The sequence below is a fragment of the Nycticebus coucang genome, chromosome 4 (assembly GCF_027406575.1).
Source record: "Nycticebus coucang isolate mNycCou1 chromosome 4, mNycCou1.pri, whole genome shotgun sequence".
Taxonomy (NCBI): domain Eukaryota; kingdom Metazoa; phylum Chordata; class Mammalia; order Primates; family Lorisidae; genus Nycticebus; species Nycticebus coucang.
In genome coordinates, this window is record NC_069783.1 from 41,055,925 (window position 1) to 41,082,907 (window position 26,983).

At 41.3% G+C, this 26,983-nt stretch overlaps 1 protein-coding gene across 5 annotated transcripts in view; it reads left to right on the top strand.

Moving 5' to 3' along the window:
* Positions 1-26,983, top strand: part of MTA3 (metastasis associated 1 family member 3) — a 190,223-nt gene that overhangs the window by 82,087 nt on the left and 81,153 nt on the right. For all 5 annotated transcript variants that reach the window (XM_053588513.1, XM_053588514.1, XM_053588517.1 and 2 more), the window contains 2 exons: positions 18,763-18,865; positions 23,061-23,160. In XM_053588513.1, the coding sequence (XP_053444488.1) occupies positions 18,763-18,865; positions 23,061-23,160 (203 nt within the window). The remainder of the gene's footprint in view (positions 1-18,762; positions 18,866-23,060; positions 23,161-26,983) is intronic.

The following is a 26,983-nucleotide window of genomic DNA, read 5'->3' on the forward strand; positions in this document are numbered from 1 at the left end:
AAACAACTTGACTAGGACCTGGAAAAAGCCTCCTTTGTATTTTAGGGTTGCACTTACTTTTTAAGCTAATCTTATAGAGAACAGGCATTTTGATGATGGTGGAGGGTCCTAACCAGAAATTAGGAATGTCATTCCCTTTCTTCAAGATTACTTTGGGTATTGTGGGAGTGGGTGTTGTCTTTAAATGTGGTTTCAGTCATATAGTTTATAAATGTTTCTTATTTCTTTTTATATTTTATGACTTGTTAGCCTTTGGGGTAACTGTTCATCTTCAGTAACAAAAAACACCAGATTTATAGATTTTAGAGAAAACTACCAATTTTTCATCATAAATCTACAAGTTGTTTTAGACACTTATTTCATCCTGAAGCATGTAGGATATTCATCCTTCTCTTCCATCCTTTTTGTTTATTCCTGCTTTTCTTTTTCCGTCCCTCCCTCCCTTCCTTTTTTTTTGACAGTCTATCATTTTGTCACCTTCAGTAGAGTACTGTGGAATCATAGCTCACAGAAACCTTACTCTTGGGCTCAAGTGATCCTCTTGCCTCAGCCTTCTAAGTATCTGAGACTACAGGCGCCTGCCACAATACCCACCTATTTTTAGAGATGGGGTTTCGATTTTGCTCAGGCTGGTCTTGAACTCATGAGCTCAGAAAGTCTACCAGATGCTGCCTCCCAGAGTTGCTTACAGGCATGACCCACTATGCCTGGCCCTCCTCTTCATTTTTCTAAATAATTTTTTTTGGGGAGTGTAACAGGGAGGCCAACACGTAAAAGTAGACTTGAAAAATATGGACACTCTCATCACAGAAACTTCCATACATTTCCATGTAGAAAAAGTATCATATCCAAGAACAGATGTTTAGGGCAGCCATCGTGGCTTATGCATATAATCCCAGCACTCTGGGAGGCTGAGGTGGGTGCATTGTTTGAGTTCAGGAGTTTCAGATCAGCCTGAGCAAGAGCAAGACCCCGTCTCTGCTAAAAATAAAAACTAGCTAGGCATTGTGACAGGTGCCTGTAGTCCCAACTATTTGGGAAGCTGAGTCATGAGGATCATTTGAAGTCAGGAGTTTTGAGGTTGCTGTAAACTAGGCTGATGCCACAGCACTCTACTGAGGGCGATAGAGTGAGACTCAGTCTCAACAAAAGAAAAAAACAAAGAACAGGTGTTTAGGACTTACTAACTCTTTGAAACTCTTGAGTGGGCATATTTTGACAGTGGTCAGATTCTAATTTGCATTGGCAGGTGATGTGGAGCTGGAGTTAATATCTTGGGTGTTGGTGGCGGAAGCAGTTTCGTGCAGATATGTTACAGGCTTGTTTTCTTTGTGAACATATCTTGGTGTATTCTAGGAGATTGTTGTGGCATTTGTCTCACTAGAAAATAAATCTTTTTGTGTCCTTTGCATTTTTAAACCTATTTATGTCTACTTACCACCCAACAAACCCTACACATCTGAAAAAATGAGTTTGTAAATGAAGTCAAGTTTTGAAATTTTTTTGAGATTTTAATTTTTTTATGGTTAGCATTTTAATAAGTGTATTTCAATTTACAATATTTTTTCAATATAAAAAATATTAAGACTGGGGCGACGCCTGTGGCTCTGTGGGTAGGGCTCTGGCTCCATATACTGAGGGTGGTGGTTTCAAACCCGGCCCCAGACAAACTGCAACAAAAAATAGCTGGGCATTGTGGAGGGCGCCTATAGTCCCAGCTACTTGGGAGGCTGAGGCAAGAGAATCACCTAAGCCCAGGAGTTGGAGGTTGCTGTGAGCTGTGATGCCACGGCACTCTTCCAAGGGCGATAAAATGAGACTCTGTCTCTAAAAATATATATATGTATATTAAGGCTGTTCATGAGATTGGACATTTAAATCAATAGAACAGAGTAGAGAATGCAGAAATACATCAGCATGTATTTAAGCAAAAAGCGATGGAACAATTGGCTATCTGTATATTTTAAACAAAGAACCTTTGCCCTTATCTCACATCATACACAAAAATGAACTTGAAATGAATCACCTATCTAAATGTAAAAGCTTAGGCCAGGCGTAGTGGCTCATGCCTATAATCCTAGCACACTCAGAGGCCAAGGCGAGAGGATCCCTTATGCTCAGGAGTTCAAGAACAGCCTGAGCAAGAGTCAGACCCTGCTTCTACAAAAAAAAAAAAAAAAAAAATTTAGCCTGTTGTGGGAGTTTGTACCTGTAGTCTCAGTTACTCAAGAGGCTGAGGCAGGATGATTGCTTGAACGCAGGAATATAAGGTTGCTGTGAGCTGTGATGCTGCTACAGAGTGAGACTATGTCTAAAACAACAAAAAAAAGCTTAAATTATAAAATCTTCTACATGAAAATTTAGGGGAATATCTATCTTCATGACCCCAGAGTAGGCAGATTTCTTAGGAAGAACACAAAAAGCATGGACCATTAGAAACAATCTTTGATGAACTGACCTTTATCAAAATTAAAATGTTTGCTCTTGAAAAGACACTGATACAGCAATGCGAAGACAAGCCACAACTGGGGGAAAGTATTTGTAGCACATACATTTGACAAATGATTTGTATCCAGACTATGTAAGTATTTACACAGCTTCATAATTAGAAAGTACTCAATCTAGTACTATTTAGTACTATTTGTAAAAATAGGCAAAGGTAGCTGGGCGTTGTGGCAGGTGCCTGTAGTCCTAGCTACTTGGGAGGACGAGGCAAGAGAATTGCTTAAGTTCAAGAGTTTGAGGTTGCTGTGAGCTGTGATGCCATGACACTCTACCGAGGGCAATATAATGAGACTTTGATTGCTGAAGTTCAAGATTTTGAGGTTGCTGTGAGCTGTGACGCCATGACACTCTACCGAGGGCAATATAATGAGACTTTGTCTCACCAAAAAAAAAAAAAAAAAAAAAGATAGGCAAAGGATTTCTTTTTTTTTTTCCCTGAGACAGAGCTTCAAGCTGTCGCCCTGCGTAGAGTGCTATGGCATCACAGCTCATAGCAACCTCCAATTCCTGTGCTCAAGAGATTCTCCTGCCTCCGCTTCCCAAGTAGCTGGTACGACAGGCGCCTGCCACAATACCCGACTATTTTTTTTTTTTTTTTTTGCAGTTTTTGGTCGGGGCTGGGTTTGAACATGCCACCTCTGGCATAGGGGGCTGGTGCCCTACTCCTTTGAGCCACAGGCGCTGCCCCCTGGCTATTTTTTGGTTGCAGCCATCATTGTTGTTTGGTGGGCTCGGGCTGGATTCAAGCCCACCAGCTCAGGTGTATGTGGCTGGCACCTTAGCCACTTGAGTCACAGGCGCCGTGCTAGGCAAATAATTTGTTTTTTTTTGGCCGGGGCTGGGTTTGAACCCACCACCTCCGGCATATGGGACCGGCGCCCTACCCGCTGAGCCACAGGCGCCGCCCGGCAAAGAATTTCTTAACAGAGCTTCACAGAAGATATACAAAGGGCTGATAGCACATACAAATATTTTTTAATATCGTAAGTCATCGGGGAAATGCACATTGAAACTCTGATGAGATACCACTAGCTAAAAATTAAAAACCTCATAATATTAATTTAAATACTGGCAAAGATGTTGAGCAACTGGAATTCTTATTTAGTGCTGGTAGAAATGTCATATGGTACAGGTACTTCGGAAGACTATTTGACAATTTCTTATAACATTAAACGTGTATTCACTACATGTATATGATCTAGCAGTTCCACTCCTAGATTTTTATCCAAAGACTTATACAAAAATATATGTTTTATTCATAATAGCCCAAAATGGAAATGTCTAAAATATCCGTCGACAGATCGATGGAAATATTGTGATATAGTGGTTTGATAGGTTACCAGTTAGTCATAAAAAGGAATAAACTTTTACAATAGTACACACAACCACATGAATGAATTTCAAAAGCATCATTCTAAAGCAAAGGAAGCAGACAAGACAAGGCACGGTGACTCATGTGTAATCTAGCACTCTGAAAAACGGAAGCAGAAGGATTGCTTGAGCTCAGGAGTCTGAGACCAGCCTGCACAAGAGCGAGACCATTCTCTACTAGAAGTTATCCAAGCCTCGTGGTACTCACATATAGTCCCAGCTACTTGAGAGGCTAAGGCAGGAGGCTGGTTGGAATACAGGAGTTGAGGTATCGGTGAGCTGTGGTGATGCCAGTAGGTGTTACCGGGGGCGACACAGCGAGACTCTCATTTAACAAAAAAGATGTGGGCAAAGGGTTTACAAATGTCTTTCCTTTTCTGCTTGAGAATTTGACTTTTAGTTAACTCTGTAGTTATATTTCCAGGTAAGCAGATAAAGGTAGAATGTCATTCTAAAGGTAGAATGTCAAGTATGTGACCAGGCAGTAGTGCTTATGATGACAGTTACTTTTGTTGATAGGGTGTGTGTGGTCAGGAAGAATTGTAATTGAACTATGAATGCTTGACAGGATGCTGCCACTCTGGGCTTCCTGGGGGGGCAGTGGCTCTTAAGATGGAAGACTCTGGAAGCTACACCTATGGAATTGTCATCAGACACAGCGGCTTCTGTGAAACATAAGATTTGGAAACCAGGGTGACTCCTGCCCTGCCTGAGAGGGATCTTATCTCCTTGTTGGTAGCTATCATCTAGGGTCCAAAGCTGTAACATTATGAGGGGCTTGTGCATTAGATAGACTAGTACAAGAAAATGAGAACCTTATTTTGCTGTGGGTCATTTGGGGGAATCCCAAGCTCAGTTTGGCGATCAAGACTTAGGTGGGCCTCCACATTGCGAGGTTTACCACAGGCTTGGCAAGGCAGCAGCCACTGTGAAAGGCTGGTCTCACCTCCCACTCCTTCCTCTGGGTGTTCAGCTTCCTGCCCCAAAGCTCTGTCCCTAGCCCATCAGGATCCACACCCCAAACTTTTGAGATTTTAAAATCTTTCATTGACTTTGAGTAAACCACCTAGAGAATTTTTCCATAGAAAAAGGCATTGTATATGGGAAGTTTTGAATTACTATTTAAATATATTTTATATAATACTGGAAGTTTTTTTTTTAGAGACAAAGAGTCTCACTTTGTTGCCCTTGGTAGAGTGCTGTGGCGTTACAGCTCACAGCAACCTCCAGCTCTTGGGCTTAGGTGATTCTCTTGCCTCAGCCTCCCAAGTAGCTGGAACTACAGGCAACTGCCACAATGCTTGGCTATTTTTGTTGCAGTTTGGCCAGGGCTGGGTTCGAACCCGCCACCCTCAAGTGTATGGGGCTGGCGCCCTACTCACTGAGTCACAGGTGCTGCCCATAATACTGGAATTTAATAAAGCTATTTTATATGTTGCATTTAAAATTTTAACTGTTAAAAAAGTATTGTATTATTAAATTAAAATTACTCTGAATTCACAGATTTGGATGCACAACTTGGCTGTAATGATTTTTTTTTTTTTTTTTGGAGACAGTCTCACTTTGTCGCCCTCTGTAGAGTGCGGTGGCATCCTCACAGCTCATAGCAACTGCAAACTCTTTGAACTCAAGTGATTCTCTTGCCCCAGCTTCTGGAGTAGCTGGGACTACAGTCACCCACCACAATGCCCTGCTGTTTTTTAGAGATGGAGTCTTACTCTTGCTCAGGCTGATCTTGAACTCCTGAGCTCAGGCAATCGACCCATCTCTGGCCTCTCAGCGTGCTGGGACTATAGGCGTGAGCCACAGTTCAGGGCTTGTTCTGTTTTTTTTTTTTTTTGTAGAGACAGAGTCTCACTGTACTGCCCTCAGGTAGAGTGCTGTGGCGTCACACAGCTCACAGCAACCTCCAGCTCTTGGGCTTACGCGATTCTCTTGCCTCAGCCTCCCGAGCAGCTGGGACTACAGGCGCCCGCCACAATGCCCGGCTAGTTTTTTGTTGCAGTTTGGCCAGGGCTGGGTTTGAACCCGCCACCCTCGGCATATGGGGCCGGCACCCTACTCACTGAGCCACAGGCGCCGCCGTGTTCTGTTTTTTTTAAGGGACAGAATTTTGCTCTGTCCCCTGACTGGAGTGCAATAGTTTGGATTGCAACTCTCTGCAGCCTGGAACTGCTGGGCTCCATTGATCTTCCTGCTTCAGCCTCTTCATTAGCTAGGATTACAGGCACGTGCTACCATGCCTGGCTAATTTTCTTCTCCTTTCCTCCTCTCCCCTCTCTCTCCTTCCCTCCCCTCCTTTTCCCTTCTTTTTTTGGTATAGAAAGAGTCTCTTTATGTTGCCCAGGCTGATCTTGAACTCCTGGGCTCAAGTGATCCTCCTATCTCAGCCCTCCTAGTAGCTGGGACTACAGGTTCATGCTATCATGGCTGTCTTTTTTTTTTTTTTTTTTTTTTGTTTTGTGTAGAGGTAGGTTTTTACTGTCTTACCCAGGCTGGTCTTAACCCTCTGACCTCCAGCTATCCTCCAGTCTCTACCTCTCAAAATGCTGGAATTACAGACATGATCTGTAACTAGCCTGATTTTTCTTTTTTTTTTTTTTTTTTTTGTTGCAGTTTGGCCAGGGCTGCGTTTGAACCTGCCACCCTCGGTACATGGGGCCGGCGCCCTGCTCACTGAGCCACAGGCGCTGCCCCTTAGCCTGATTTTTTAATAACATGATGGATGCTAATCAATTTGAGATCATCAGCCAGTAACAATTGTATAAATAAATACCAATTGCAATCATGTAGAATAGTAATTCTCAAATACTCTCTGGCTATTTTGCACCTCCCTCCCCCCCCCCCCCGCCCCGGGACATAAGATAATGTGTAGACATTTTTGCTTGTCACAACTGTTAGAGGAAGTAGAGGCAGGAAGCAGAGGGGGACATGCTACCAACCTCTGGTTGGTAGAGAGTGGGGATGCTGCCAAGGAGCTTATAATACACAGGAAATATTTAACCCAAAGTGCCAATAGTGCTTAGATTGAGAAACCCTGCTGAAAAGGGTTCCTTAGGACAAAGTATCCAATAAATGTTAGTTAATATTTATATAACTATAAGACTATTTAAATTTTCAGATATAAATTTTTTTTTTTTTTTTTTTTGTAGAGACAGAGTTTCACTTTATTGCCCTCGGTAGAGTGCCGTGGCATCACACAGCTCACAGCAACCTCCAACTCCTGGGCTTAGGTGATTCTCCTGCCTCAGCCTCCCGAGTAGCTGGGGCTACAGGCGCCCGCCACAACACCCGGCTATTTTTTTTTTGTTGTTGTTGTTGTTGCAGTTTGGCTGGGGCTGGGTTTGAACCCGCCACCCTCGGTATATGGGGCCGGTGCCCTGCTCACTAAGCCACAGGCGCCGCCCCAGATATAAATTTTTATATGATCTAATCTCTTTCTAGGTTTTTTTTTTTTTTTTTGTAGAGACAGAGTCTCACTGTACCGCCCTCGGGTAGAGTGCCGTGGCATCACATGGCTCACAGCAACCTCTAATTCTTGGGCTTACGTGATTCTCCTGCCTCAGCCTCCCGAGCAGCTGGGACTACAGGCGCCCGCCACAACGCCCGGCTATTTTTTTGTTGCAGTTTGGCCGGGGCTGGGTTTGAACCCGCCACCCTCGGCATATGGGGCCGGCGCCCTACTCACTGAGCCACAGGCACTGCCCTCTTTCTAGGTTTTTGATAGTGTTTGTTCTTTTTTTTATTGAGACAGTCTTATTTTGTCGCTCTCAGTTGACTGCTGTGCGTCATAGCTCACAGCAACCTCAAACTCTTGGGCTGAAGTGATCCTCTTGTTTTAGCCTCCCAAGTAGCTGGGACTACAGGTGTCTGCCACAATGCCCAGCTCTTTCTTTTTTTAGAGATGGGGGCTCACTCTAGCTCAGGCTGGTCTCAAACTCCTGAGTTCCAGCAAATCTTCCTGTCTTGGCTTCCCCTAATGCTCAGATTATAGACTAGAGCCACCACGCCCCACCTAAAGAGCATCTTTTTTTTTTTGTAGAGACAGAGTCTCACTTTGTTGTCCTCAGTAGAGTGTCATGGCATCACACAGCTCACAGCAACCTCCAGCTCTTGGGCCCAGGCAATTTTCCTGACTCAGCCTCCCGAGTAGCTGGGACTACACGCGCCTGCCACAATGCCCGGCTATTTTTTGTTATTGTTGCAGTTCGGCCAGTCTGAACCTGCCACCCTTGGTATATGGGGCCGGCATCCTACCCACTGAGCCACAGGCACCGCCCTAAAGAGCATCCTTTTTAAAACTCAAAATAGAAACTTCACAGTCTCTTAAGAGCAATACATTTAATACAAATTCACAAGATTTTAAATGAAAAACATAAATTATTCATGTTACAGGTTTTCGGTCTTCCTTAGACAACAGAAAAAACATGGTACTTGTGTTGCATGTTTTAACAAGAAGAATGTGAAATCTCATTTTGACAAGGACAGGTTAAAAAAAATAAAACCAACTTGGAAATACTCCAGCATCAGTAAACTTCCTTAAGTACAAACTATTGGTTGGGCTTAGGGACATGTGAAAACAAACTGTCCCTGACCCACCCCCCCTTCATTTTATGTTCGACTGTTTTAAATTCCCTGCTCTCTTCTACTCTGGGACTCATGCAGCTGCCTTCCCTTTCAAATACATGAAACGCTACAGTTCTTCTCTACCTAAAATTTCAACAAAAATTGTAAATATTTAGAGATGTATCACTGAACAGTAACTAGTACGACATGCTAACAACAGCAGCAACCAAAAGCCAACTTATTCTATGAATGTTCTGAAAGGGGGGGGCTAGGATTAGGTGAAATTTATTTTCACTTTCATCCTTTCATTCGTGCATGTGTACCTCTTCTTTAAAACTAGTTGAAATTTACAGGGTAGTGGGAAAACAGAGAATACGTGTCATTCACCTCACTTTAGTTTTAGCACACAGGCATTGTGCCCAGATGTTAGGATAAGGAATAAAGACTCCAAGAAATGCCCCAAACATTAATTATAAATGGATGACTATATTATTGAGGACTGTATGATAGCATGGAAAATATTTAAGTTATAAAGTTAAAAGAAAAAGTATATATATATCAATGTATACTTTAAAAGAATAATGCCTCCGTGTTGCATGAAACCTAGTCAGGCCTGAGAATTAGAACAAATTTTATTTCTAATTTTCTAGGAAAGGGCCTCTGGGATGACAGTTTCAGAGAACCTTAGTTTTTCAGAGGATTTTTTTTTTTTCTTTTTTGGAGACAGAGTCTCACTATGTTGCCCTTGGTAGAGTACTATGGCATCACAGCTCACAGCAACCTCAAACTCTTGGTCTTAAGTGATTCTATTGCCTGTGTCTCCCAAGTAGCTGGGACCACAACGCCCACCTATTTTTGTTGTTGTTGTTGAATTGTCATTGTTGTTTAGCTGGACTGGGCCGGGTTCTGACCCGCCACTCTCAGTGTATGTGGCTGGTTCCACAACCACTGTGCTACCAGCGCTGAGCCATTTTCAGAACATTTGAACATTTTGTAGTAAAGGTACTTATTATTTTCTAGAAATTTTAAAATATGGTTGGAGGGTTAGGGCTAATAACCTTTAAAATCATTGCTGGTTTGCATGCGTGCACTACCATGTCCAGCTAGTTTTCCTACTTTTAGTAGAGATGCTCTACTCTTGCTCTTTTTTTAAATTTATTTTTTATTTTTATTTTTATTTATTTTTTATTGTTGGGGATTCATTAATGTAAAAGAAACCAGGTTACACTGATTGCATTTGCTAGGTGAAGTCCCTCTTACTATTGTGTCTTGCCCCCAAAAGGTATGGCACACACCAAGGCCCCACCCCCTTTCTCCTTCCCTCTCTCTGCTCTTCCTTTTCCAACCCCTCCCCCCTTCTCTCTCTCTCTGCTCTCCCCTTCCCCCACCATGTCCTTAATTGTCCTCATATTAAAATTGAATACATAGGATTCATGCTTCTCCATTCTTGTGAAGCTTTACTAAGAATCATGTGTTCCACTTCCACCCAGGTTAATACAAAGGATGTAAAGTCTCCATTTTTTTTAATGGCTGAATAGTATTCCATGGTATACATATACCACACCTTGTTAATCCATTCCTGGGTTGGTGGGCATTTTGGCTGTTTCCACATTTTGGCGATTGTAAATTGAGCTGTAATAAACAGTCTAATGCAAGTGTCCTTATGATAAAAGGAGTTTTTTCCTTCTGGGTAGATGCCCAGTAATGGGATTGCAGGATCAAATGGGAGGTCTAGCTTGAGTTTTTTGAGGGTTCTCCATACTTCCTTCCAAAAGGGTTGTACTAGTTTGCAGTCCCACCAGCAGTGTAAAAGTGTTCCCTTTTCTCCACATCCACACCAGCATCTGCAGTTTTGAGATTTTGTGATGTGGGCCATTCTCATTGGGGTTAGATGGTATCTGAGGGTGATTTTGATTTGCATTTCTCTAATAAATAGGGATGATGAGCATTTTTTCATATGTTTGCTAGCCATTTGTCTGTCTTCTTTAGAGAAGGTTCTATTCGTGTCTCTTGCCCATTGATATATGGGATTGTTGGCTTTTTTCATGTGGATTAATTTGAGTTCTCTATAGATCCTAGTTATCAAGCTTTTGTCTGATTGAAAATATGCAAATATCCTTTCCCATTGTGTAGGTTGTCTATTTGCTTTGGTTGTTGTCTCCTTAGCTGTACAGAAGCTTTTCAGTTTAATGAAGTCCCATTTGTTTATTTTTGTTGTTGTTACAATTGCCATGGCAGTCTTCTCCATGAAGTCTTTCCCCAGGCCAAATATCTTCCAGTGATTTTCCTATGCTTTCTTCGAGGATTTTTATTTTATGCCTTAAATTTAAGTCCTTTATCCATGTTGACTCAATTTTTGTGAGTGGAGAAAGGTGTGGGTCCAGTTTCAGTCTTTTACATGTGGATATCCAGTTCTCCCAGCACCATTTATTGAATAGGGAGTGTTTCCCCCAAGGTCTGATCTTGTTTGGTTTATCGAAGATTAGATGGTTGTAAGATGTTAGTTTCATTTCCTGGTTTTCTATTCGATTCCACATGTCTATGTGTCTGTTTTTGTGTCAGTACCATGCTGTCTTGACCACTATGGCTTTGTAGTACAGCCTAACATTTGGTATGGTGATGCCCCAGCTTTATTTTTATTATCAAGAACTGCCTTACCTATACGGGGTTTGTTTGTTTTGGTTCCATACAAAACGCAGAATCATTTTTTCCAAATCTTGAAAGCACAATGTTGGTATTTTAATAGGAATGGCATTGAATAGGTAGATTGCTTTGGGAAGTATAGACATTTTAACAATGTTGACTCTTCCCAGCCATGATCATGGTATGCTCTTCCATTTGTTAATATCGTCTGCTATTTCCTTTGTGAAGATTTCATAATTTCTTTATAGAGGTCCTTCACCTCCTTTGTTAGGTATATTCTTAGGTATTTCATTTTTATTGAAGCTATGGTGAAGGTAGTCATGCCCTTAATTAGCCTCTCATCTTGACTGTTATTGACATATATAAAGGCAACTGATTTGTGGACCTCGATTTTATTTCCTGAGACAGTACTGTGCTTTTTTTATGACTTCTAGGACTCTTGTGGTTGAGTCTTTGGGGTTCTCTAAGTATAAGGTCATGTCATCAGCAAAGAGGGAGAGTTTGACCTCCTCTGATCCTAATTTGGATTCCCTTTATTTCCTTGTCTTGCCTAATTGTATTGGCTAAAACTTCTAGCACTATGTTGAAAAGTAATGGTGACAGAGGACAACCTTGTCTGGTTCCAGTTCTTTTTTTTTTTTTTTGGCCGGGGCTGGGCTTGAACCCGCCACCTCCGGCATATGGGACCGGCGCCCTACACGTTGAGCCACAGGCGCCGCCCTGGTTCCAGTTCTAAGAGGAAAAGCTTTCAGTTTTACTCCATTCAATAAAATATTAGCTGTGGGTTTGTCATAGATAGCTTTGATCAGTTTGAAAAATGTGCCACCTATGCCTATACTCTTCAGTGTTCTAACTAGAAAAGGATGTGGGTTCGAATGCTTTTTCTGCATCTATTGCAAGGATCATATGGTATTTATTTTTCCTTCTGTTAATATGGTGAATAACGTTTATGGATTTGCGTATGTTAAACCAGCCTTGCATCCCTGGGATGAAATCTCCTTGATCATGATGAATGACTTTTTTGAGATAAGCTGTAATCTGTTGGCTAGGATTTCGTTGAGAATTTTTGCATCTATATTCATTAAGGAATTTGGTCTGAAATTCTCCTTTTTAGTTGGGTCTTTTCCTGGTTTTGTTATCAGAGTGATGTTTGCTTCGTAGAACGTGTTGGGGAAGATTCCTTTCGCCTCAATTTTTAGGAATAATTTCTGCAGTATGGGAATAAGCTCTTCCTTGAAGGTTTGATAGAATTCTAGTGTTGAAGCCATCCGGATCAGGGCATTTTTTTTGTTGGAAGCTTTTTTATTGTTTCTTTAATCTCAGTGCATGAAATTGGTCTGTTCAGAGCTCTATTTCTTCCTGGCTAAGTCTAGGGAGAGAGTGTGATTCCAAATATTGATCCATTTCCTTCACATTGTCAAATTTCTGGGCATAGAGTTTCTGGTAGTATTCAGAGATGATCTTTTGTATATTTGTGGCATCAGTTGTTATTTCCCCTTTATCATTTCTTTTTCTTTTTTTTTTTTTTTTTTTTTTTTTTGTGGTTTTTGGCCGGGGCTGGGTTTGAACCCGCCACCTCCGGCTTATGGGACTGGCGCCCTACTCCTTGAGCCACACGCGCTGCCCAAATTTTTTTTTTGTGCCCTTTATCATTTCTGATTGAGGTTACTAGAGATTTTACTTTTCTATTTCTAGTTAGTCTGGCCAAGGGTTTATATCTATTTTATTTATTTTTTTAAAAAACCAACTCTTTGTTTCATTAATTTTCTGAGTGATTCTTTTGTTTTCAATTTCATTCATCTCTGATTTAAATTTGGAGGTTTATTTTCTTCTGCTGAGTTTAGGCTTAGATTGTTCTTCTTTTTACAATTCCATAAGATGGCTTGTGAGTTTTTGATGTGCTCTCTTTCTGTTTTTCGAATGTAGGCATCTAAAGCAGTAAATTTTCCTCAAAACTGGTTTTGCAGTATCCCACAGGTTTTAGTAGCTTGTATTGTCATTGTTCTTTGCTCAAGGAAGTTAGCGATTTCCTGTTTTATTTCTTCCTGCACCCATCTGTTATTCAACAGAAGGTTGTTTAATTTCCATGCCTTTGTGTAGGGTTGAACGTTTTTGTTGGAGTTGAATTCCACCTTTAGTGCCTTGTGGTCTGAGAAGATACAAGGTAAAATTTCAATTCTTTTGATTCTATTGATGTTTGTTTTGTGTCCTGGGATGTGATCAATTTTGGAGAATGTTCCATGGGGCGATGAGAAGAATGTATATTCTTTTTTTTTTTTTTTACTGTTATTTGCATTTATTTTATGTTGCATCTATTCCCGTGCCATAAGTTTTTGTTTCTTCAGTTTCTTCTGGGATATCTTTTTCTTCTGTGCTATCTCTTCTTCTGGTTTGGGAACAATCTGTTCCTTTTCAGTAAGGATCATCTCAATGTGGCAGGGGGAGCTCATGTATGGGTTAATGTGACCATGAGCTCTGTAAGTTCGGCGACGCATCTTGGGTGCTTTGTTCACTTGGATATGCTCAATGACCAGAGAATCTACATCTAAACCCTTAAGTTCAGCATTACTCTCTGCATTTTTAAGCATATGCAGCAAAAATTCAGCACTCTTTTTGGGCCACCGACCCTGTGTCCAGCCCCACTGTTTGGCCTGGGCACACCTACCAACTCCACCATTATAACGTCGGAATGGTACACATTGTTTCTTTAAGGTGACATCCTTCAGATACTTGGTGGCTTTTCGTATATGCATACCCTTGATGGCCTGGGCAGTTTCACGTGTGTTCTTAAAGTGAACACGAAGATTTGAGCCTCTTGACTTGCATGACTTTGTGGGGTTTTCTGGGTCAAGTGAATAGCGAACCATTTTCACAGATCACCTCAGGCCGCTTAGGGGAAGAGCAAGAATGTATATTCTTTATCTTTGGGATGGAGTGTTCTATACACATCAAGCACAGTTGTTCTAGGGTCTCATTTAAGTCCTTTATATCTTTGTTTAATTTCTGTTTAGAGGATCTGTCCAGCTCCATAAGAGGAGTGTTGAAGTCCCCTGTTATTATGGTATTATAGGATATCATATGGCTCAGACTGAGTAAGGTCTGTTTCAAAAATCTGGGAGCGGGCGGCGCCTGTGGCTCAGTCAGTAAGGCGCCGGCCATATACCAAGGGTGGTGGGTTGAAACCCTGCCCCAGCCAAACTACAACCAAAATATAGCCGGGCGTTGTGGTGGGCGCCTGTAGTCCCAGCTACTCGGGAGGCTGAGGCAAGAGAATCGCTTAAGCCCAGGAGTTGGAGGTTGCTGTGAGCTGTGTGAGGCCACAGCACTCTACCGAGGGCCATAAAGTGAGACTCTGTCTCTACAAAAAAAAAAAAAAATCTGGGAGCATTTAAATTGGGTGTATAAATATTCAGATTTGAAACGTCGTCTTGTTGTATTTTTCCCTTGACCAATATAAAGTGACCATCTTTGTCTTTTTTGACTTGCTTTAAATCCACATGTATCTTCAACTCTTCTTTTCTTCTGAGTTCCGTTTGCCTGAAAAATTGTCTTTCAACCCTTAACTCAGAGTTTTAATTTGTCTTTTGAAGCCAGGTGTGTTTCCTGCAGACAGCAAATGGATGGCTTGTGTTTTTTAATCCAGTCAGCCAGTCTCTGCCTCTTCAGTGGGGAATTCTAGCTATTAACATTTATTGATATAATTGATAAGTATGGTAGTGTTCTATTCATCTTATTTTGTGAGAGTCCATTGCTTAGTTTTATCTTTTTCATCACTGTGGAAGCTAGGTTCTGTCCATTAATTGCTGAGTTCTTACTTTGCTGTTGATCCATTTTGATGGTCAGTGTGCAGAGCAGGTTGAAGTATTTCCTGTAGAGCTGGTCTTGTTGTGGCGAATTTCCTCAATGTTTGTATTTCTGTAAATGATTTGATTTCTCTGTCAATTTTAAAGCTTAACTTAGCAGGATAGAGAATTCTGGGCTGGAAATTGTTCTGTTTAAGTGGATTAAAGGTAGATGACTATTGTCTTCTTGCTTGGAAAGGTTCTTTAGAGAAGTCTGCAGTCACCCTCATGGATTTGCCCCTGTAGGTCAACTGGCGCTTATTCCTGGCAGCTTGAAGAGTCTTTTCTTTTGTCTTGACTTTGGACAGGTTCATCACAATGTGTCTTGGAGTAGCTCTGTTAGAGTTGAGGCAACCTGGGGTCCGATATCCTTCTGAAAGGAGTGTGTCCGAATCTTTGGTGATATTTGGGAAATTTTCATTTATAATATTTTCTTGTATGGCTTCCATTCCCCTGGGGCATTCTTCTTCCCCTTCTGGGATTCCTATAACTTGTATGTTTGAATGCTTCATAAAGTCCCATAATTCTGTCAGTGAACGTTCTGCTTTCTCTCTTTTGCTTTCTGCCTCTTTAACTGAGTTAACTCATGAGCTTTGTCCTCTACCTCTGAAATTCTTTCTTCTGCATGGTCTAACCTGTTGCTGATACTTTCCATTGCATCTTTAAGTTCTCTAATTAACTGCTTCAGTTCCTTTAGCTCGCTATATCCTTTCTATATTCTTCATATCGTTCATCTCTTATTTGATTCTGTTTTTGGATTTCCTTTTGGTTATTTTCCACTTTATCAGCTGTTTCCTTCATTGTTTCCATCATTTACTTCATTATTTTCATCATGTGTATTCTAAATTCCCTTTCTGTCATTCCTAACATTTTTTTATAGGTGGAATCCTCTGCAGTAGCTACCTCATGGTCCCTTGAGGGGGTTGCTGTGGACTGGTTTTTCATGTTGCCAGGAATTTTCTACTGATTCTTCCTCATGAGTGATTTCTTTTATCTATTTCCTTGCCCTAATTTTCCTTTCACTTTCTCTTGGTCTTTAGGTTGCCATGCCTCTGGAGTAGTGTTTCGATGAGTCCTTTTGGTACAGGACTCATCAGAAGGATGAGAAGGTTGAAGAGCAAGAAGGGAAAAAAGAAAGAAAAAAAAAAAAAGGAAAAAGGAGAAAGGGAGAAGGGGTGGGAAAAAGGGAATATTGACAAAAAGAAGAGGGGCACAGAAAGAGGGAGACAGAGCAATATAGGTGTAGAGTAGGGTACTTTGACCCAACCTTAAAAAGCCTCCAACCTCTGGGGGTGCTGGGTTGGGTAGTTCCCTTGAGGTCAGCAGCTCTTTGCTAGCCTGTTCGGACACAGTACTCCACCTCCACCAAGTAGAGAAAAAGACTAAAATGCTATAAATTAAACCAAAACAATCAAAAAGAAAACTTTACGGGATACAATTGGGGGGGAAAACCAAAAAAATTGGGGTAGAAACACTAGCAAAAAAGAAGTTCTAATTGTTGAAAAAGGCAACAATGGGAAATTATATTTAAACTAGAAAAATGAAGAAAGGAAAGGAAAAGAAGAAAAGAAAAATCTATAGGGAAAATGTTGAAATTAAAAAAATACAACAACAACAACAATAATAACAACCAAAAAAAAAAAAAAAACCCCAAAACAAAGCAGTATATATCTCTTGCCGAATATCGTCTGGGCAACAGGTGATCTTCTGTGGTATGAGATTTTAATCGTGATGCTGATATGCCTGTACGAGATGAAGACTGGAGGCTTCTGCTGATTCTCAAACCCGGCAGGGTGGAGAGCCTAAAGTGCAGACCCTAAATCTCTTCTCAGCCCACGTAAAAGGCACATTAAGCTGGTAAACTTGGCTAAGCAGAAGCTTTCACAGGAAAGTGCTTGTCACTGGGATCACTCCTGAAGTGGCTTTGTACTTAACCAGTGTGCCAAAATCTATCTCGTTTATGCCCCTGAGGGCTAAGGCTGCAAGGGGTGTCAGGCCCTGCCTTCAGGTTGCTCAGTCACTAGATTACTAGCTCCGGCCCAATCCTTGCTCTGTGACCCTGAGAGTGGAACTTGCCAGAGCACTTCTCGCACAATGGCTCCATGCAGCCCACAGCTGAATGCTATTAGTTCCATCTGCTCAGTGGCTCAGTCTCGGGCCCTAGACAATGCTTAAAGTTCTCCGCTCTCTTGCCCAGGTTCTCCCAAGGTAGTTCAACTGAGTGCCAAGTCCAAGAAACCAAAGCAGCTCACGCGTAAGGCCTTACCAGTTTGCAATCTCACTGCCGCTGTACTTACAGCTGCCAGTGGGATTAGACCGAACAAACGCAAGCAACCACTTGCCAGTTTTCCACTGCTTTTGTCTTCCTCCTGGCATCTAGAAGTCTCTCGCTGACTCCCTGTGTCCTCATAGGGATGTTTATGGGCAGATCCTACCAGAGATGCCTGAAGTCTTGTCTCCAGACTCACCATGATCAGTTGCAAGGAAGCTGTTACTCGGCCACTGTCTTGCTCCTCCTCGGGGTCTTGCTTATGCTCAGGCTTGTCTTGAACTCCTGAGCTCAGGCAATGTACCTGCCTGGGCTTTCCAGAGTGCTGGGATTATATGCATGAGCCACCGTCACTGGCCATGCCTCATTACTTCTGAGTAGACTTTTAGAGAAGTTTGGTATATTTCTCTGTCACCATCAGGTATCTCTTCAGAGCAATGATATAGCATTGCTATGGTATATACGGAATTTGAAGCTTGGTTTTGGTCTTGTCGTTCCCTTACTTAAAACCCAGGGTTACTCATTAACCTCCAGATAAATTCTGTTCAGAAAATCTATGGAGGATCTTCAGTAATACAGTCATAACCCACTTGTCTTAGCTATCTTCTCTCATTTTCCTTGAAGTATTCCAGACAGAATGAGCTACTTTTCTTCATCACACTTTAATTCTCCCAGGGACTAGGTTTGTGTTCTCATTTCTTTCTTTTTTTTTTTTTTTTTTTGTAGAGACAGAGTCTGAGCTTATCGCCCTCGGTAGAGTGCCGTGGCGTCACACAGCTCACAGCAACCTCCAAATCCTTGGGCTTAGGCGATTCTCTTGACTCAGCCTCCCAAGTAGCTGGGACTACAGGCACCCGCCACAACGCCCGGCTATTTTTTGGTTGTTGCTGTTTGGCCGGGGCTGGGTTTGAACCCGCCACCCTCGGCATATGGGGCCGGCACCCTACCTGCTGAGCCACAGGCGCCGCCCCTCATTTCTTTTTTTTTTGGCCAGGGCTGGGTTTGAACCCGCCACCTCTGGTATATGGGGCCGGCGCCCTACTCCTTTGAGCCACAAAGTCCTTTCTCCTGCCAGCACTTTCCTACCCTTCAATTCTCAGCAGAAATGCCACTTCCTTCATGTTGCTGTTTCCTGGATAGCCTGAAATGATTTCCCCGATCCTTGGATTCTTACAGCTATCTTTGTCTTTTGTGACATTTGTTTCTTTTGTTTACATCATTAGATATTTATGCGTAAGTTTTATCATAGTTTAAGGGTCTGTGGCAGTGGTGCTTTATTTTCATCTTTGTGTCGCTTAACAGAGGGCATAGTGCCCTCACACATAGAAGTACGCTGAGAAAAATGTTAATAACTAAATGAAGATACCATACAGTTGCTTTTGTTCTGTTATCATTAGTGTTCATGTTACAAGGTGTTGGATATCTGCCTCGAAAGAATGTTCCAAAACTATGAACATTTATCTTACATTCAAACATTTCTAATGCTCAGGTGACCGATTGTTATTAACCATATGAGGCAGTATGCCTTGTGAGTAACAGGACTCCATTTCATTTGTTTTTGGACAGGAGAATCAGATGAGAGGGAACAGTCAAAATTAGAAGTGAAAGTTTGGGACCCAAATAGCCCACTTACGGATCGACAGATTGACCAGTTTTTAGTTGTAGCACGGTGAGTATATCCATTTAGTAAGAAATGTCTTTTCTATGTATAAAAGAATTTATAGGTATTTGCACATTCCTTTCCTTGTATTCTGCTTTTCCACCATTGCTTGTATTATTCTTTTTCTAGTTATGTGAGAAAACTTAATATATAATACCACTTTCTAAATAATATGGTTTACTATCATTAATTTCTGTTCTAAGTGAACAGAAACCTATTTCTGATAAAGAAAATGGAAGAAATTTCATTTCTGAAATCTCATATATTTAATGGAAGCAGTCCTCTCCTTTACTTTAGACATGAATTATTCAGGTATCATTAAGTATAGGGAGTCCTAAAAGTTGCCATATAGACATAATGAAAATGGGAAATTATAGTCAAATGTACCTTTATTTACAAAATATTTTTTCTTTTTTACTTTTTTTTTTTATTTGTGATTTTTTTTGGCTGGGGCTGGGTTTGAACCCACCACCCCCAGCATATGGGACCGGCGCCCTACTCCTCGAGCCACAGGCGCCGCCCCTTTTTTACCTTTTTTTTTTGATAGCATCTCCTGAGTCACCCTTGGTAGAGTGCTGTGATGTCACAGCTCACAGCAACCTCAACTTCTTGGACTTAAGCAATTCTCTTATCTCAGCCTCCCAAGTAGTTGGGACAGGCACCTGCTATAACCCTGGCTATTTTTGTTGTTGGTGTAGTTGTCATTGTTGTTTGTCAGGCCCAGGCCGGGTTTGAGCCCACCAGCCCCAGTGTGTGTGGCCAGCGCCCTAGCCACTGAGTAACAGGCACCGAGCCCACAAAATATTCTTATAAAACTTTATAAAACATTTCTCTACATGTTGCTATATAAATATAAAGTATATACAATAAAATATATGAGTTTGTTTATTTTTTATATTTATGGCAACCTTTGGGACACCTTGTTTATGCTGCTTGAATCTCTCACTGTGTCCATGTGTGTGAAAGGCCTGTTGCTAAGCGCAGAGCTTTCCTTTGCCATCTTTCAGCTTGGCTGCCTGGCTGCCTTCCTTCTTTCCTCTTCTTCTTTTCTGAGAAAATGAATGGGGCATAATTTTATTTTTATTTTTTCAATGTAATAGTAAATGATACTCATGGGGAAAGTGACCACGAAACAGAAAGTAATTGAAATTACCATAGCATTGTAATAGTGGACAAATTGAAAAAGACCTAAGGTCTTCATTTAATAGAGTATTTACTTTATAACAATTAAATGAATGAATTAGAACTATATGTAGTAAGCAGATAATTTGAAAAGATAATATCTTGAGGGTAGGCTCACCACTATAGCACAGTGGTTACAGCATCAGCCACATGTACCAAGGTTGGTTGGTTTGAACCCAGCCTGGGCCAGCTAAACAACAATGATAACTGCAACAACAACAGCAAAAAAATAGCTGGGCATTGTAGCAGGTGCCTGTAGTCCCTGCTACTTGGGAGGCTGAGACAAGAGAATTGCTTAAGCCCAAGAGTTGGAGGTTGCTGTGAGCAGTGATGGCATGACACTCTACCAAGGATGACATCGTGAAACTCTGTCTCCAAAAAAAAAAAAAAGTATATGTGTATATATATTTTGAGGGTATATACAGTATGATAATTTGTGTTTACAGAGCAGTCATTTATGAAAAATTCTACAATGCACAAAACAATGCTTTATTTCATTATTGGATTTTTTAAAGTTACATTAATGGATATATAGATATATAGGGGACTTTAACCAAATTTGCATATTTCTTTTTGGCAAAATGTTAAAATCAGTAGATCTGGACAGTATATACGTGGGCCTTCAGTATGTTATTCTCTGATTTCTTTTTCTTCCTTTTCTTTCTTTCTTTTTTTTTTTTTTAAGACAAAGGGAGTCTTGCTCTTTTGCCCTGGGTTAGAGTGTCATGGCATCAGCCTAGCTCACAGCAACCCCAAACTCCTGGGTTCAAGCTATCCTCTTGCCTCAGCTTCCCGAGTAGCTGGGTCTACTACAGGTGCCCACCACAATGCCAGGCTAATTTTTTCTTTTTCTTGTTTTTTTTGAGGCAGAGTCTCACTCTGCCACCCTGGGGTTGAGTGCCGTGGTGTTGTACCTCCCAGCAATCTCAAACTCTTTGGCTCAAACTCTTTGGCTCAAGCAAACCTCATGCCTCAGCTTCAAAAGTAGCTGTGACTACAGGCATCTGCCACAACGCTCAGCTAATTTTCTATTTTTAGTAGAGACAGGGTCTTGCTCTTGCACAGGATTGTGTTGAACTCCAGAGCTCAAGCAATCTGCCTGCCTCGGCCTCCCACAGTGCTAGGATTGCAGGTGTGAGCCACCACCCCCAGCCTTAATTTTTGGTAATTTTAGTAAGTAGGGGGGTGGGTGTCTCTCTCTTGCTCAGGCTTGTCTTCAGCTCCTGAGCTGAAGGGATCCTCTACCATGGCCTCACAGAGTGATAGGATTTCAGGCGTGAGCCACCTCAACTGGATGATTCTCTGATTTTCTCTTGAATTATTTTTATAATACAATGGAAAAAATAGTTTTAGCTTATTCTTACATGACACTCTGAATTGTCATACTTTCAGTGGGTGGCCAGACACTGGGACTCTAGAGCCCTCACTCAGCAAGCACTAAGCAACTGGACGCATACCCTCGATGTACATTGTTGGGGAGTGGCCATTCACTTGAGTAGAGGAGACTGAAGATTGAGCAGTGAAATGAATTGTTGGAACTCTTGGCCTAGATGCCTCAGATGGGTTTTTCGATTGCGGATTATTTAGGAGACATTTCAGTTTTCAAGTCTGATTTGCATTCTACTTTTTCTTTTCCTTGATTTTGAAAGGCTATATGTTTTCTTTTCCCTTGAAACCAACATGAGGGATACCAAGGAATTGATCCCTGGTTTATTTCTATTTTCAATGTTTGCTTTAAAAAAACCTAAAAACATATTAAGGCCGTAGTCAAATGCTGCTGACTGTCCTGCAGAATGGCTAAAAAAGACAGTTCTGTGAATTGGTGAAGATGTGGAACAACTAGCAGACTCGTATCCTGCTGGTGTGAGTGTAAATTGGTACGGCTTCTTTGGAAAATGATTTGATATCCCAGTCTGACATATACATCTCCTAAGTTTCACTCCTAAATTTATACCTGGCAGAAATGTATACACCATTGGGCCAAATGGTATGTATACAAATGGCATTCGTGGCATTGTTCATAGCAGCCCCAGACTAGAAGCAACATGAAATGTCAGTCAACAGTAGATGTAACGGTGGGGAATTGTACGAAGGAATGCTCCGTAGCGGGTTAGACGAGTGAACACAGCTGTGTTCACCAACATGGATGAGTATACAAGCATCATTTCGAATAGAGGAAACTGATCCTAAAGAAAGGGTGTCTGTACTGTGATCCTATTTGAGCACCACTCATCTGTGGGGGTAGAATCCAGGATGGCATCTCCCTCTGGGAATGAGTATGAGGAGCCTCCTGGGAGGCTGGTCATGTTCTTTCTTGGCTTGGATGTTGGTGACATGAATGTGTTCACTTTGTGATAACTAAATCACTATACATTGTATGCTTTTCTGCAAGTGTGTTATATTTTCAGTGAAATGCTTTTAAAGATGTCTTCCTCGGCCAATGTATAAAATAGGAGCAGTAAGCAATAAATCTTATCTTCATTTTTTGCTATACCTCTTGGGTTAGGGATCCTTACATAGAGGAAGACCTTCTAAATCATGAAAGAAAAATCAGCATTGTGATAATTTTTCTTAAATGGGATTTTAGTAGAAGTCTGTCTTGTTTTGAATCATCACATGAAGGGTAGTTAATAATATTTCATAGAAAAATGTTGCTGAGATTTCATAATTTGGGCTAGAACTTGCTAAGACAAGCTACAGCTGACTGACTTTTTATTTTTTTTGAGCCAATTTGGATACAAATGGTTTATTCCATGGCATTTTATATTAGATCTTCCTTTTCCTTCTTTTTGCCCACATGAACTATTTTTTCCTTGATTTAATTACAAGGACCGATTTATGGTATACTGACTTGTCAATTATTAAATCTTCTGGAAAGAAAATACTTTTTATTTGATATTTGATTCCCAATCATCCAATAGCTTGTTTTGCTTTTTCTTTTATGGTTTTTCACTCCTTACGCAAATATGTTTTTTTAATATAAAAAAAACAGGCTTAATTTTTTCTTACTGTGTTTATTCAGTGCTGTTGGAACATTTGCTAGAGCCCTTGACTGCAGCAGTTCTGTGAGGCAGCCTAGTTTGCATATGAGTGCCGCTGCCGCTTCCCGGGACATCACCTTGGTAAGACACTCTTTGGAATTTTGGAATTATTTACCTTTCTACTACTTTTTAATTATTAAGCCATTGTAGCAATACTGTAGACCTAGGATCTTTCTTGCTATTAGCCCTATTGACTGCTAGATTTATTTGACTTGACTATAATTGGCTAACTGGGTTCCTGAGTCACTTTTCTGTTTGTGTGCTAAGGGAAGAACCATTGTTCCTTGGAGCAGATGTGAAATGGCAAAACGATATTTTGTGGAGGATATGATTTACCATACTGGTTGATCTATTTTTAATCTTTGTTTTTTTTTTTTTTTAAAGACAAAATCTCACTCTGTTGCCCAGGCTAGAGTACCATGGTATTAGGCTAGCTCACAGTAACCTCAAAGTCCTGGGTTCAAGCAATCCACTTGCCTCAGCCATAGGTGAGACTACAGGCCCCACCATGATACCCGGCTAATTTTTCTATTTTTAATAGAGATGGGGTATTGCTCTTGCTTAGGGTGGTCTCAAACTCCTGAGATCAAGCAACCCTCCTGACTCTGCTTCCCAGGATACAAGGATTACAGATGTAAACCGCTGTGCTCAGATCCACAGATGCTTGTGCTAGCAAAATCCCTATCTCCCTACCTTGTGGTGTTCCTTTCAGGGGGTAGTGAGGACTGTGTTTGCTTATCTATGGTGGCGGATATTATGAAAAGTATGCATTGGACATGCCTCCCCTTCCCTCCATCAACTTTTTGCTACTGCTGTGTATTTGATGTCTGGCCCAGATCAACTCTTCTTTCAGTGTGCAGCAGAGAAAGAAAAAGGTTGGGCACTCTGCGAATTAACTCTGTCCCGTGAGTAATGGAAAATTTGTGTGTTATGTCTTTGCATGTTCATGGTGAAGCAGTTGCTCTGGCACAGTACTGTCATCTACTGTCATGCAACCCGTATTGTGTTAATAGTATTACACTTTCCCACTAGGCGGACATTTTAGTATTACAGTTAGCTAAGGGCACTATAGTATAACCAAAGCAGCTCTAAAGCAGTCAGGGGCCACTTTGAGTGGTGGTTTTAAGACAAGAAAGTGCTGAGGCACCCAAGGAAGTGCATAACACTCCTCCCCCACACTTCTGGGTACCTGCTTAATTTATTTTGGAATGATGTTACTGAACACTCAAGGCTAGCACAATGTTTCTTTTATGTGGTGGGAAACCTGCACTTTTCCCTCACCAGCTTGGGGAACATGGCATGACCTTTTCTCTATAGAAAATTAAGAAATTAGGCCAGGCATGGTGGTTCACTCCTGTAACCCAGCACTCTGGGAGGCCAAGGCAAGTGGATTGCTTGAGCTCATGAGTTCAAGATCAGCCTGAGCAAGAGTGAGATGCCATCTCTACTAAAAATAGAAAAACTGAGGCAAGAGGATCTCTTGAGCCCAAGAGTTGGAGGTTGCTGTGAGCTATGATGATGCCATGGCACTCAACCAAGGGCCAGACTCTTTCTCAAGAAAAAAAAAAAGAAAATTAAGAAATTAGCTGGTTATTGTGGTATATACCTGTATTCCCAGCTACTTGGGAGGCTGAGGCAAGAGGATTACTTGAGCTCAGGAGTTTGAGGAGGAGTTTGTGATGATGTAATTGCAGCAAGGCTCTGCCTCAAATGAGTATTTTACTACAGCAGCAAGAGTATAGATCTATAGATGTCATGTTTATAAGAACTTCCCAGAACTCAGTGGAATCTAATTAACTACCTACTTTTGTATAGTTTTCTCTCTTATTTTTTCATTTTTGAGATAGAGTTTCACTTTGTCATCCTTCGTAGTGTGCCATGACATCATAGCAATTTAAAATTCTTGGGCTCAAGTGATTCTTATGCCTCAGCCTCCCAAGTAGCTGGGACTAGAAGGCACCTGCCATGATCCCTGAGTATTTTTAGGATTGAGGTCTTGCTCTAGCTCAGGTTGGTCTCAAACTTCTGAGCTTAAGCAATCCACCTGCCTCAGCCTTCCAGAGTAAGTTTTTCCTTTGTAAAGAGATTTTTTTTTCCTAATTCTAATACTAATGTATGCTTATTATGAAAAACTGAAAAATAGTTACAGCAATAGTCTCCTTCCCACCCAAGCTTTGTTCTCTATACCCAGAGCAGAATGTTCTTACTATTTCATTGTTTCTACTTAGTGTTTTTGGTGCACTGTAAACAATAGCAAATTACAGAGTAGTACAGAAGATAATGTAATATTCCACATAACGCCACCTAAAGAAAATGTTAATATTTTATTTCTTCAGATTTAAATACTTCAACCATTAAAGCCAATGTTGAAGTCACTAATATTCTCTGTGGCACTCTATTCTTCTTTACCTCTGCCTTCTGTCCAGAGACAGCTAATATAATAATGAATCTAGTCTGTGTTTTTATAGTTCTCCTATGTATTTATGTATCCAGAAACAACATAAACATTGTTTTAAATATGCTTAACTTTACTGTGTAGCATTTGCCATTTGCCTGTTACTGAGATCCAGCCATGTTAGTAAGTACCCCTAGTCTCAGCACCTGTAGCTCAGCAGCTAGGGTGCCAGCCACATACACCAGGGCTGGTGGGTTTGAACCCAGCCCCAGCCTGCCAAACAAGAATGACGACGACGACAACAACAACAAAAAATAGCCGTGCACTGTGGTGGGCACCCATAGTCCCAGCTACTTGGGAGGCTGAGGTAAGAGAATTGCTTAAACCCAAGAGTTTGAGATTGCTGTGAGCTATGATGCCACAGCGCTCTACCAAGGGTGATATAGTGAGACTCTGTCTCAAAAAATAAATAAATAAAAATAAGTACCCCTAGTTCATTCATTTCAACTGTTTTTTGTTTTTCTTTAAATCATAGCTGTGTATATTGATATGATCATGGGGCATCATTCACTAGCTTCACAGACCATTTACCAAGTTTCACATATACCCTTGTAAGATGCACCACTGGTGTAATCCCACCAATCCCCTTCCCACTACCCACCTCCTCCCTCCCCTCCCTTTCCCCCTTCCCCCTATTCTTTTTTTTTTTTATTATTATTTTTTTTGTAGAGACAGAGTCTCACTTTATGGCCCTCGGTAGAGTGCCGTGGCCTCACACAGCTCACAGCAACCTCCAACTCCTGGGCTTCAGCGATTCTCTTGCCTCAGCCTCCGAAGTAGCTGGGACTACAGGTGCCCGCCACAACGCCCGGCTATTTTTTGGTTGCAGTTTGGCCGGGGCCGGGTTTGAACCCGTCACCCTAGGTGTATGGGGCTGGCACCCTACCGACTGAGCCACAGGCGCCGCCCACCCTTCCCCCTATTCTTAGGTTGTAACTGGGTTATAGCTTTCATGTGAAAACACTAGTTTCATAGTATTTCAACTGTTTTGTAGTATTTGTAATACTCTTGCACATTAACACCACATTATTTGTATATTCTGTTACCAGTGAACATCTGTAATGCTTTAAACAGTTTTCTTTTGCTAGTACCCATAACGCTGCATTGGAAGTTCCAGCATATGTCCCTTTGTGAGCATATGTGTGAGTTTTTTAGGGTATAACTGTAGTGGTAATACTCATTCATAGGGTAGGGCTCATTTAGAATTAGACTACATGTAGCCATATTTTTCTGTACACTATGGTAGAAGTGTGTAGTCCCAGAAGCAGTTACTGAGGGTTCTCTTTTCTTCATTTCTTTACATTATCCTCAACACTTGGTATTTTTAGACTTTTTAATGTTTGCCAGTCTGATGCTTTTTCATTTTAATTAATATTTTCCCAGTTACTTAGAGTGGTTGAGCATAAAGCATATTTTCATGTGTTTACTACCTCTTCAGGTTTTCTCTTC